The 13,610-nt window shown below is 51.7% G+C and overlaps 1 protein-coding gene across 1 annotated transcript in view; it reads right to left on the bottom strand.

Moving 5' to 3' along the window:
• Positions 1–12,478, bottom strand: part of LOC147708716 (uncharacterized) — a 295,811-nt gene extending 283,333 nt beyond the window's left edge. Inside the window, exons 1-3 of the mRNA XM_086927368.1 lie at positions 12,355–12,478; positions 11,179–11,277; positions 10,598–10,728 (exon numbers count right to left, since the gene is read on the bottom strand). Coding sequence (XP_086783494.1) covers positions 10,598–10,728; positions 11,179–11,277; positions 12,355–12,478 — 354 coding nt within the window. The remainder of the gene's footprint in view (positions 1–10,597; positions 10,729–11,178; positions 11,278–12,354) is intronic.
• Between the last annotated feature and the right edge of the window lie 1,132 nt (positions 12,479–13,610).

Genomic DNA, 13,610 nt, shown 5'->3' with positions numbered 1-13,610 from the left:
TCTTCTCCTCAAGCCCGCATGTCTCCATCAGCCACACCACTGAACTCCTCTGGACCGACCCCCGCTGCATCCACTTCACCTTCCAGAAACCAACCACACACCACCGCACCCAACAGATCCCCCGCCGCTGCTGGAGCAAAATCAGTAAATCACCGAAGGCCAACTACATGCAAACCTCACTCTCAGCCCCCCACCGAACCCTCCAACACCGACGTCGCTGCCCACAACCTCAGACGCTGGATAGAGGACTGCACCAACACCCTCGCCCCGCTGAAGAAACCCCCCCACTGAGACACCAGCAAGAGGGCCAGCTGGTTCACCGCAGAACTCCTAGATTCCAAGCAAGCCTTCAAGAAACTAGAGAAGAAATGGCACAGTGAACAAACTCCGGACAGCCACGCAGCACACAAGGACGCCATCCGCAACCACCACCACCTCATCAGGGCTGCCAAAAAGACCTCCTTCAAAGACCGCCTCTACAACAACGCACACAACAGCAAGGAGCTCTTCAACATCGTGAAGGAACTCTCCAACTCCAGCTCCAACACCAACGACATCCTGCCATCGCAAGCCCTGTGTGACTCCTTTCCCACCTTCTTCCACCGCAAGATAGCAGACATCCACGACAGCTTCAACACCCAGACATACCCAACTGACAGCAACACAACAGACCCTCTGCACACCAACAACCACATCCCCTTGCTAGCCTGGACCAGCGTGAGCGTTAATGACACCATCAAGACCATGGGCACAATCCACTCCGGCTCTCCGTCAGACCCATTCCCGCACCACGTCTTCAACAAAGCAGGCAGCTCCATCGCACCCCACCTACACAACGTCATCAATCTCTCCCTTGAGACCGCGACCTTCCCAGAGGCTGGAAACACGCCGAGATCAACACCCTACTTAAAAAACCCAAGGCAGACCCAAGAGACCTCAAGACCCATCTCTCTGCTACCCTTCCCGGCCAAGGTCATTGAGAAAATCGTTAACAGACAGCTAACCCGATACCTCGAAGAGAACAGACTCCTGGACCATTCCTAGTCAGGGTTCCGCATCAACCACAGCACTGAGACCACCCTCATCGCCGCCACCGAGACATCAGGACCCTGCTAGACAACGGGGATACTGCAGCACTCATCCTCCTAGACCTCTCCGCCGACTTCTACACCGTCTGCCACTGCACACTACGCAAACGGCTCCACGCCGCATGGATCCGAGACAAGGCTCTGGAATGGACTACCTCCTTCCTCTCCAGCAGAACCCAGAGCATCTGCCTACCCCCGTTCCGTTCCAAAGCCTCGGAGATCATCTGCGGTGTACCCCAAGGATCCTCCCTCAGCCCCACACTGTTCAACATTTACATGGCCCCCCTTGCAGACGTCGCCTGACAGCCTGACGTCAACATAATCTCCTACGCCGACGACACTCAACTGATCCTCTCCCTCACCAAGGACCTCATCACCGCCAAAGCCAACCTCCATGAAGGAATGAAGGCCGTCGCCGACTGGATGAAGATCAGCCGTCTGAAGCTGAACTCGGACAAGACGGAGGTCCTCATCCTCAGCTCCAACCCGTCAGCCTGGGACGACTCCTGGTGGCCAACGGCACTGGGGGCATCCCGACCCCCACCGACCACGCACGCAACCTGGGAATCATCCTCGACTCAACGCTTTCAATGACCAAGCAAGTCAACGCCGTCTCCTCCTCCAGCTGCAACAGCCTCCGCATGCTCTGCAAGATCTACAGATGGATCCCGACAGATACAAGAAAGACAGTCACCCAGGCCCTTGTCAGCAGCAGACTCAACTACGGAAACGCCCTCTACGCGGGAGCCCCGACCAAGCTCATCAATCGATTACAACGCATCCAAAACGCCTCAGCACGACTGATCCTTGATGTACCATGGCACGGCCACATCACCCCCCACCTGAGAAACCTGCACTGGCTCCCCGTCAACAAGAGGATATCCTTCAAGCTCCTCATCCACGCACATAAGGCCCTCCACAACACCAGCCCAGCCTACCTCAACAGACGGCTCTCCTTCTACTCCCCAACCGCCAGCTACGCTCCGCCGACCTCTCACTCGCCACCGTCCCGCGCATCCGGAGAACAGCCACTGCCGGGAGATCCTTCTCCCACCTCGCCGCCAAGACATAGAACACCCTCCCACTGAGCCTTCGACAGACCCAAGACCTGCTGACCTTCAGGAGGACACTGAAGACCTGGCTGTTCGATCAGTAGCGGCCCCCACCTCCTCCCCCAGCACCTTGAGACCCTCGCAGGTATGTAGTGCGCTTAACAAATGACTGATTGAACAGCCGGTCACGGAGGACACTGGGCAGTTTAGCTTTGTTGACTTTCGCTTTGTTTATCTTTGTGGTGGGTGTGGTGGCATTCTGATGTGCGTTTCTCGGTGATAGTGGCAGCGGGAGCCTTTGGTCACCAGCTGTGAGGGACGGTGCATGGTGTCAGCAAGGAGATCTGAGGAGCGCCTCTGCACAGGGCCCATTGACGGAGACGGATAGCGCGCTTGGAGGATCCGAGTGTCCTAGAGGCCATCCGCCTCTTCGAGGATACGGACCACTCTGACATGCTGCGGCCCGACGTGAAGGTGAGACCCTCTAGGAGCGCAGCGAGTGGCAATCGCCTGTCAAACGCCCGCGGGGTGGGAAGCGGGGCACTGTTGCGAGGCCTACCTTGGTGTTTAGGTAGGGAGCAGCACGGCCCAGGGAGGGGCAGGGGATGCAGGGTGAAGCGGGCGAGGGGGGGTGGCGCCCACAAGCGGAAACGTGGCAATAAGAGAGGTGCGGTGGTCCCAGAACAGGGGTGGAGCGTGGGGGGACGCGCCTGCCCCGGAGAACAGCGGGGGGGTCTTCCCCCTTGCTTATTGACAGCACGGTGGAGGGGGAAGGGGCAGGGGAGGGGGCATGGGGGGACATGGGGCATTAGAGGGTCCGAGAGAGGATGCCAGGGGCATGGGGGTACAGGCCAGGTCGCGGAGTTTTGGTGTGGGGGAGGGGTCAAGTGGGAGAGAGGCGGGGGATCCCCAAGAATATCAGGTTGAGGGAGACGCCGGGTGACGGGTGATGGGAGAGGCAGGGGGGAGGCAAGGATTTTCCACATTGGGGTCCATGCCGGCTTTGGACGTGGGGGAGCGGCGGGGGAGCGGCAGGGGAGGGCGTCTGAGGACTGGCACAATCGGTGGCCGGCCGCTGGAGCCTGGGGGAAGCCGGTGGGATTGTCGGGTGTCGTGGGGGGTGCATGGGTGCCGGGGGGGGCCAGGGGGGAGGCATGGTCCGCCGGGAGCTGGAGTCCTTGGTATGGAGTGACGGGGAGAAAAGTGCAGGCGGTTGGGGGTGGGGGCGCTCAGGGGAGTGAGCCTGGGGCTTGGCGGTCTACCCAGTCGCGGTGCAGGGCCATTCGTCTGGTGCGGTGGGGGTTGGGGGGGATTGGGGGCCCCTGGGGGGACGCTGGTGGGTTTGACAGCTTAGGGGACAGGTTTAACCCCGGCATGTTGGACTCCACCTCTTTCTTTCAGCAGGACTGTATGGTGAGGTGCTCGGGAGGATGGGCCGGCTCTGCCTCATGCGGGCGGTTGTGCTCCCCTGAGGGACCTGACGGTAGCGTCCTATAGGAGGCGGGCAGTAAGTCCCCGCCAACCCCACCCCGACGGGTCAATGCAGCCACCGGGGCACGGGGGCGGGGGTCCGTCAGTTCAGATCAGGACCAGGAGGAGTGGAGCACAGGGCAGAGGGGAGAGAGTTTGGATTTGGGTTACCTGCTCAGCTCATGTAGAGAGCTGGCAGGGCTGAGCAGGCTGGACCCCTCAGAGGGCAGCCTATGGCAAGAACGCATGGGGCTAACAGGGCTGGAGTCCGAGGTGGATGGCCTGTCCCAGTTGGATTACATGTAGGGAGCGGGTAGGGCTGAGCAGGCTGGAGCCCGCGGAGGGCGGCCTATGGCAAGAACGCATGGGGCTAATAGGGCTGGAGTCCGAGGTGGACGGCCCATCACAGTTGGATTATGATGAGGAGAGTGTGGTGGAAGGAGAAATATTGTAGCAGAGACGGGGAAGGTTTAGGATGGGGGGATTGGAGTAATGCTGTTCCTAGTTGCTTGCAGGGTACGCGAAAGAGACCCGAGTGACAGCCCCCCTGCTCAACTGGTTAGGTGGCGGGATCCAGTGTGGACGCAACCTTGACGCCAGGTAAGTCACGCAGGACAAGGTCTCGGTCGGCACGGATGCGGGGGGAGGAAGAGGGGTGCGTTTGAAAAAAGGAACTTACGTGCGGGACACAGGGGTGGGGCCGTACGAGACGGGTCTAGGTGCGACGGGGCCACAGGCGGATGGGGGCATACCCAAGGAGGGCAAGTAGGGTAAGGAAGGTAAGCAGAGTCATGAGGTCCCGGTGCACAAGCAAGCTGCCGTATATGGGCATTTCGAATCCCTTGGGGGCAAACCTGTCGTTGGCCACCAAAGAGAAGATATGGAAAGGGGAGTACGTGGATATCTTAAAGCTCCTGTATCATGAGCTGACGGCAAAGGAGGGGTCTAAGGAGGAGGAGCTGGAGTTGGCTAAGCGCCCAAGGGTGCCCCTGAACATTGAAAATTGGCCGGCTGGTTTCTTGATTTTTGCCAGTGTGTACTGCGAAAAGTACCCGGACCGGTCTGTTGTGCTGTTTAAATACATGGACATGATCCTTCGGGCGCAGGTCATGTACGGGCATTAAGCATGGTCGCACTATGACGAAGAGTTTAGAGCGCGCTTGGCCTGGGACCCGGAGGCAAAACGGGGGGAAATCGATTCAGATCCACACCAGCAGACATTGGGATGGGGTAACGTTTGGCAAAATGATATTCACCGGCAGCAGTTTACAGCTCGCGCCTCGCCCCTTTCAGGTGGGGTGGGGCAGGGAGGGAATACGGTCAGTGCCACAGTGGGAGTGTGTTAGGACTACAACAAGGGCGCTTGTGCAAGATAATATTGCAGGTTCCGGCGCGAATGCTCCAAATGCGCAGGGCGGTACCCAGTGGTGCAATGCTGGGGGACAGGAGGCGGCAATCAGGGTCAGCAGTCCGCGCCGTCAGGGCAACAGTCGGGGGCAGGGGAGGTAGGGGAGGACAGGGGTCTCTGGGGAAAGGCTCATACGCCAGTTTAAACAGGACCGGCAGGAAACCTTCTTGGCGTCTTATCCACGGACCGAAGACACAGGACTGCTCCGGCAGGGGTTTCGGGAGGGTTTCCGGCTGGGGTACGAGGGTCCGAGAGCTGCCAGATGGGCCGAAAAGCTAAATTCTGTCAGCACACACAGCGGTGGTACTGGATAAACTGGGAAAGGAAGTCTGGGAAGGGCGGATGGCGGGCCTTTTCAAGTGACCCTTATTCGGGACCTGATTATCTCCCCTATCGGAGTGGTACCGAAGAAGGAGCCTGGACAGTATCGGCTGATTCAGCATCTGTCATGACCGGAGGGGGCGTCGGTCAATGATTACATAGCGGCCGATTTGTCGTCGGTTTCTTACTCCTCCATGGACGTGGCAAGGCGGCTGGTTGTGACGGTAGGGACAGGCGCCCTCATGGCAAAATGCCACATCAAGTCAGCTTTTCGGCTGCTACGGGTACACCCGGAGGATTTTCAACTATTGAAGATTCAGTCCGAGGGGTTCATCTTCGTGGACAAAGCTTTGCCCATGGGGTGTTTCATCTCTTGCGCTTTGTTTGAACGGTTCAGCTCCTTTTGCAGTGGCTTTTTTCGTGGCACACAGGCAAAGAGACGGTGACGCACTACCTGGATGACTTTTTCCTGATGGGACTGCCTCGTTCGGTGGACTGCCAGCAGCAGCTGGACAGTTTTACAGAGCTCATGGGCTACCTGGGTGTGCCCCTGGCACCAGAGAAGACACAAGGTCCAAGCACGGGGCTGTCATTTCTGGGTATTGAACTAAACTCTGTGGAGACCTGTTTGCTGGGAGATAAGAAGGTGCACATGCTGCTGTTGATTGACACCATGTTGGCTAAGTAGAAGGTAACGGTACGGGAAGTGCAGGTTCTCTTAGGGCACTTGAACTTTGCTTGCCGGGTGGTGCGAGCGGGGCAAACCTTTTGCAGACATCTGGGCGTGTCCCTGTCCTCTTTGACACTACAGCACCATCATCTGCGCATGTCGGCGGGTACGAAGGAAGACCTGCGCATGTGCAGTGCGTTATTGGAATGGTTTAATGGTATTCCCATGGCCCCCCCGGAGGAGTGGGAATGGGACGCGACCATCTCCTTGGACACGGCGGGGGTAGGTGGTTTTGGACTGTATTGGCAGGGGAAGTGGTGCGCTAAGGTTTGGCCCCCACAGTGGCAGAACGGGGGAAGGAGCATTGCATTTTTGGAACGGTTTCCCCTGGTGGTGGCGGTGACGGTGTGGGCAGGGGAGCTGGCACACAAAAAGGTGATTTTTAAGGTGGATAACATGTCGGTGGTACATGTCGTGAATAAGCAGTCGGCCAGGGACCCACAGGTGCTCAAGTTGTTTAGGGTATTTGTGCTGCAATGTTTGGAACATGACATTTTATTTCAAGCCCGGCATGTGCCGGGGGTGGACAATGACATTGCGGATGCTTTGTCTCGTTCACAGTGGTAGAGGTTCCATGGGCTAGCCACTGAGGCGGACGATTGCAAGATGCCGGTGCCGACAGGGATGTGATCAGTAGGAGAGAAAGAGTTGCTCAACTGGTAAGAGGGTCAGTGCCTGTTTCAGCGTAGAGGGCGTACGAGCAGGCTTGGTGGGACTTTTTGGACAGTGGGGCGACGCAGCTAGACAGTCGTGGGGTGAGGGGTGAGCAGGCGGTGAACTTCATTTTGGCAACGATGGACAAAGGAATGTCCGAGGTCACGATTGCGGCCAAGCAGTCGGCCATAGCATTCATGAGGAGAAAATTGTGGTGAGGCTATGCACCGTCGGCGGGTGAACTGGATGCACGTTTATTGGAAGGATGGGCGCGGGAACGAGGTGCCAATGCCTTACAGTGCCACCTGTTACGGCGGGGATTCTTGTCGGCTTGATAAGGCTCATGCCGGAGATTTGCCACAACAGAGAGGAAGCTATTCTGTTTTCCACGCTAATGTTGTGGATGTATTTCGGAGCTTTTCTGGTGTCAGAGCCCCTGGGAACAAGAGTGAAACAGGGGGTACGGTGGGGGGAGGTGGAGTTGCGGACCGTGGAGGTGGCGGTTTATTTGCGGCGCTCGAAAACTGATCAACGGGGAGTGGGGAAGTGGGTTGTCATGGGACGCGTGGCGGATAGGGCGGTGTGCCCCGTAGAGTGGGGTGAGATGCTGGCGTCCAGGGCGAGTGATGAGGCGGGTGAGGTTTTTCGACGGGCCGAGGATAGCCGGGTGTCAGCGGCGCAACTACTTTGGGTTCTGCGGCACACCCTTCGCGCTATGGGTGAGATCACCAGACTGCTTGGGACGCACTCCTTTCGTATAGGCGCAACAACAGACGCAGCAAAGAAGGGGTGGGGGAGGGAGGATTTAATGCAGCTGGGGTGCTGGAAATCGGACTGTTATAAGACATACATCAGGATGCGGGGTTTCAGGGAGGAGTAGGCTTGATTTGTTGTCGCTTGTCTCACATATGTGTCTCTTCAGGGGCGGAGGCGGGACCGACCATAGCAGGATTTTCCATCCTCATCTTAGGACACTCTTTCATGAAACAAGCGGAGCGATATGAATGGGACAAGACCAGGAATTTGAATCTAGCATTGGATCCTAGGCTTTTCATTGTTACTGACAAGGGAAGGGGGGCATGAGGTGGCATGAGTTAATTCCAGCGCTGAGTAAGGTAGTTAAGGGGGGAGTTTGCCCGGATGTTCTGGTTATTCATTTAGGGGAAAAGGCTTGGTGTTGCTGAAACAAATGAAGCAGGATTTGCTGGAGATTCAGCGGCAATGGTCTGTTTGTCATATGATATGGTCTGAGTTTATACCGAAGAGATGTTGGAGAGGGGCTGAACGGCCGGCGGCCATAGAAAGGGCGCGAAGGAAGATTTATAGGGTCATGAGAGTTTTTTGCGACAAAGAAAAGTTTGGAAGGAGGGAACATCCGGAGCTGTGCTATGCGGCAGTGTATTTCTTCAGGGAAGATGGTTTGCATCTGTCCCGCTATGGCATGGAATTGTATATAGTGCAGTTGAAGAAGGCTTTGGACCGAGCAATAGGGGTGTGCAGATACCCGAAGTGTCAGGAGTCCTAGTGGGGGGGTCGGAAAGCTGCCGGGGTCCACTTTCCGGGTCTCTTTTTTCCTGGTCAGTTGTGGTATAATGATGTATAGTTACAGTTATGAAAGAACATAAGAAGTTTACCTAGTTAGGTAGTTGTAGAAAGGTTAGGAAATTGCAAGTTGTGTTTATAATTCTTGCAGGGGGAACACGTTTAGGGGAGGGGCTGGAGGATAAAGTATGAAGACAATATTTAGTTAGGTTTAGGTTTGTACGGCACAGGCCAAGGGAACTTGTATGTAAGGTGCACCTGTTTCCAATAAAGCTGCATTTTTCACACCATCAAGCTAGTCTGTGGTCTGTGCTGCCCCCCTTTTTGGCCCAATAGGACGTTGGGGGTGGTGGCCGGCCTGCGAGTGGTCTGTCCCCCCAGGGGGTTTTGGGCCGGGGGCAGCCAGAGCTAATTGGGCTGGTAGGGCTCCATTGGGCTGGCGTTGGGCTTGTTGAGCTCGGGTTGGGCTAGTTTTGGGCTTGGGCGTTTTATAACCGGCCATCTTGTGTCACTAGCCACCATTTTGGTGTTTGTGACACAACAGCCGGTCAGGGAGGACACTGGGCAGTTTAGCTTTGTCCTACCCTCCCTCCCTAAAGAACGAGCTTCCAGCTGTTTTTTGCGGGGTTTGTTGTTGGATAGCTCATTACTTTTTCAGCTAGGTAGTTTTCTTGGGAGCAGGTGCATCGGGGGAAGTTTGTATTGGGGTTGTCGCTGGAACAGGTGCTGGTGTGGTGCGCTATGTTTCTTTGGGGCGTTTTTCCTAGGTCAGTTGTGGTATAATGATGTATAGTTACAGTTATGAAAGAACATAAGAAGTTTACCTAGTTAGGTAGTTGTAGAAAGGTTAATAAATTGCAAGTTGTGTTTATAATTGTTGCAGGGTGGAACATGTTTAGGGGAGGGGGTGGGGGGTAAAGTAGGAAGTGAGGTTTAGTTTTGTACGGCACAGGCCAAGGGAACTTGTATGTAAGGTGCACCTGTTTCCAATAAAACGGCCTTTTTCACACCAACAAGCTAGTCTGTGGTGTGTGCTGCCCCCCTTTTTGGCCCAAAATAGCGATTTTGCTATTTGGGTCCGCTAGTTACAGAGAAATTATACCAGACGGTAAATAGCGAAAACTTTGAAAAATGCACTAAAGTGCATTTTTCAAAGTTGTAGGTTGCACACACATACATGTCCTTGGGGCATGTGTGTGCGCAACATGTGTGCACAGATCAACTTCAGGGGTGCAACAGGGTGTCCTTTTGACACCCTTGAAATTGCATGCGCAATTTCCCATTCATTCCCATGGGTCTGTAGGCCCATAGGAATGAATGGGAAGCCATTCCTTAATTGCGACTCGCAATTTGCAAGTAGCAATTAAGGAATGTTTAGAAATCGCTATTTTTATAGCAATTCCTACATGCATAGGCTTTTGTGATTCCTTAATTGCAATTCCTTAATAATCGCAAATAAGGAATCGCAAAAGCCTACCTTGATGCATGTCCCAGTTAAAGTCTTACTTTCTGGTAATGGTTAAATAGTATTGTGACAACTTCTACACAAGAAAGACAGCATGGCATATGCCTATGAGTAAATTCAGAAGTGATGGGCAGAATGGATTAACCTAAACCATTTGTACTTTTGGTTCAATTCTAATCCATCACTCTTTTACTCAGTTTGCCACTACAGATAATGATCAACAGTTTGTAAATCAGCCTCGGTCCTTCTACAATAGGAACATTCCATTTGAAGCTAGTATGTTTGCACTGTATGTGAGTATATGCAAATTCAGACCAATGTATAGCTGACTGGGCCGCTCTGCATTTGGCCTATGGCACAATGGACTAGGGCATCCCCATTTTGATGCAGCCATCATGATAAGCACTTAGGCCGTCTCACTTAGAAAAAAAGTGATGAATGGAGTGCTAGATTTAATCTAAACCATTGGTAATTAATTGGGGTTGAATTCAAGTCCAAAGTCTTTTGTTGACTTTGCTACTAAAGACAGACAGTGACCAACCGCATGGTATCAGTCTGAGCCATCTTCCAGTAGTAGCAGCCAAGACCTGTTTAGTGTTTCTCAGTGAAGCACCATAGATGCTCACTCAGTGACAGCTGCATGCTATTTATTACCACTGTTCATGCAGAGAGAGGGGCATCATGATCCTCACAAGGCTCCATCGTTTGTGAATCATGGCCCCTTCCTCAAATGATCCATGGTGATAAAAGCGATATGACATTTGGCACTTTTGCACATTTCTGTAAAGTATGTGGTACTGGTGTCTCAGTAGATAATAGTAGCATGCTTTGTCTCTCTCAAGAATCCATTCTGACTTGAAAACTTACCTTGCACTTTTCCTTGGTGTTCATGCACGGTATGTCAAGATAGACCTTGCAGATAACATAGCCCTTCAAATATTGCGGAACAAGCTTTGCTTCTGTGCTCCGGGCAAATGCCCAAGTTAAGGATTCAAAGGCTGCAGAGAAAATACAAATCAGTTCTGCCCAAAAGCCCACTTATGCTCTCTCTATACACACCCTTAACCCTACCAACTTTCCCCTTCCCCAGAATACATGCTTGTGGTTCATAAAAATCAAGGGGAGGGTGGGCAGTTTTTTAATGACTTTTGACACATTCTAATACCTCAGCTGTTGCTCAAAATAATACAGAGCATATCAATTTTACATACAATGTACAGAATCTGTCCATTTTATGAAGAAAAGCGAAATAATTTCTCAGAGATGAATTCAACACCCAGAAGATTTTGGTAAAATTCTCAGACAATCTCTGCGGCTGTTGATTAAAATGATACATATAATTATATCAAATTATCCCTGGCTTTTTCTGAAAAATTGCAAGTATTCTTGTAGTGGGTACTCTCTCCATCCCGTTTCAGAGAAGCTTCCTAATACTAGTTTATACTTACCACGGCAGAAATACCAACAGTGAGTGAAAGTTCTTGCTTTCTTCATGATGGGTAGAAAGCGTTCAAGGATTAAACCCTCAGAATACTTCATTGTGGACACTGTGAGGTGACAACAAAAAACACAGCTCAGACTGGTTGCATAGTGGAGGCAAAAGCCTGTGGTGCCCGGGTGTACACAGGTGCCACAGTAGAGATGGGAGTCCTGTAGTGCCCTTCAAACTGAAACATACCACAAATAGACATTAGGACTGGGATGTACTTTGAACTGAATGGTTTGCGTTGCTCCCTGGGCGGAAGGAAGTCTCAAATTGCACTCTTTTACATTTCAATAAATTATTCACTCTTTTAAATTATTTTCCAAATCAATTTTATTATTTGCTGCTTTTTATTCCATTGTGTCATATTACTTTCTTCAGTAATACAAAGATGTGTAAGATTTAGAAGAGTATTTGCTTAGGTCCTTTCTGGAGACTGGCTGTGTTTCCTTGTAGGAGATTCTGGGAAAAAGACAGCCAATTCCCTGAGAGTCAAAGTCTAAAAGGAGTATCTTTTTATTCTGTGATCTCACAGTAGTATCTGGCTACTAGTATTTCAAGTACAAGAGGCCATACTTGTTAGAAGGGTTGCTCATGAATTCCCTAGGCCCTGAACCTGGGAGCACAAATTTCCCCAAAACTAGAGTCAGAAAGTAAAACTGAAGTGGAAGGGGGAGGGGGTAACGAGTAACAATGATATCACAGAGAGAGTACCAAATATGCGGAGTAAAATTCTGCCAGAAATTGTATGGATCAGTAACTTAATCTAAAATGTTCAAGTGAGACAAGTAAAGAAAAGTACTAAGTGGAAAAGCTGAAGCTGAGAACCAGATTGGATTATACATTTCCGAGAAGCAGGCAGTAAGCAGACTGACGGCCCAACAGTCTTTATCTGCTGTTAAACCCTATGGTTCTAAGCTTAACTGCCAGAACTACTGATGTTGAAATTTCACAGTGCTGTACTCTCCTAACCGGAGACCCATGTCTGTAGCTATCACTACCCCATTGTGCTTTGAATATTGTCTATCTTGGATTGTGTGATCATTGTACCAATAGTGTCCAACAGAACTTAATCCATTTCCCACTTCACTTAGCATGGTCTTCCCTGATGCAAGGATCTCTCAAATGCCAGGCAACTTACCGTGACCGTAAATGACTTGTTTGAGGCATAACGCAACATATGGATGTGGGATGGTCTCCATGTCAAAAAGATCCAGGATGTTCCTAAGTACCACGCTGGGAAGCCAGCGAGCAAGCTCCACCATCACTCTGCATCCAACTTTCTCCACGTCTGTGAACTCAGACAGCTGTTCAAGATTATGGGAGATCAGTTAGCAATGAAGACCGACTACTTTTAAAAAAAAAACAATCCTTAGTATCAAACCGGCAGACCATAATCTTTAATTCTGTAGAATGTAATATCTAAACTTGAGGCTGGGAACATAGCTGTTGTCAAATACTAAGAGGGAGAATTTCAAACCTTTTGCGCCACAAAAGAGGTGTTAACCAGCGTGAATACTTTTTTTTGCTATTTTCTTTCCAGCGCAAAACTTGATTTGTGCTGGAAACCACCCTATAAGTAGCGCAAATCAGCGCAAAGCTCCGCTTTGCGTTACTGTGCACTGAGGGGGCATTACATGAGTGGTACATGGGTGTTCCCATGCAACCACCCAAGCCTTCTGATGCAAAACCATATTTACAAAGATTTGTAAACATGGTTTTGCACCAAAAGTTAACACCCCTTCAAAGGAGGCGCTAACAGGAGAAATGCTCTCATTTCTCTACGCTTTTCCAACTTTCCATGCATGCTGCACATATGCAAAGTGGGAAAAGCTTTGCATCATGCCTAGCATAGTATTTTGTACAGGAAGGGTACCCTTTCTGTACAAAACGTATGCTACACTCATGCACGCACCATAGCGCTGCAGCGCTAAGGTGTGTGCATGGTGCACAGCTGCTGAAATTAGCGCCGGCACAAGGGAAAGGGGGTAGAGAGCCCCTCTCCTGCTCCCTTTCTGTCATGCAACGTAGTGCAGCCTCGCTGCGGGCTGCTCTGCGTGACTTTATAAAGAGATCCCCCTAACTGCAGTGCCAAAAATCCCTGAGTATGATGTCTATGACTACAGTTGGGAGACCGTGAGTTCAAGATCCATCATCAGTAAACCTTGAATACAGTGACAGAAGGTAGAAGGCCTGAGTAGGCCTAGGCCCAAAGCATGTATGTGTGTGCTGCATGGAGTAACTGCACTGCAATACTGAAATGAGTGCAGTGTGTCTTTGAAGATAGATGGTCTATGCAGACCAAAGCACATACCATTTATGTGTATGTTGCATGGAGTAACGCATTGCAGCGATGAGCACTTAGGATATTATTTAATAAGATGTTTCACAGGTGCA

Source organism: Lissotriton vulgaris, chromosome 6 (genome assembly GCF_964263255.1).
Source record: "Lissotriton vulgaris chromosome 6, aLisVul1.2, whole genome shotgun sequence".
In the NCBI taxonomy this organism is placed as follows: Eukaryota; Metazoa; Chordata; class Amphibia; order Caudata; family Salamandridae; genus Lissotriton; species Lissotriton vulgaris.
Note: the sequence above shows the minus strand (reverse complement) of the source record. Positions and strands in the feature narration are given on the sequence as shown.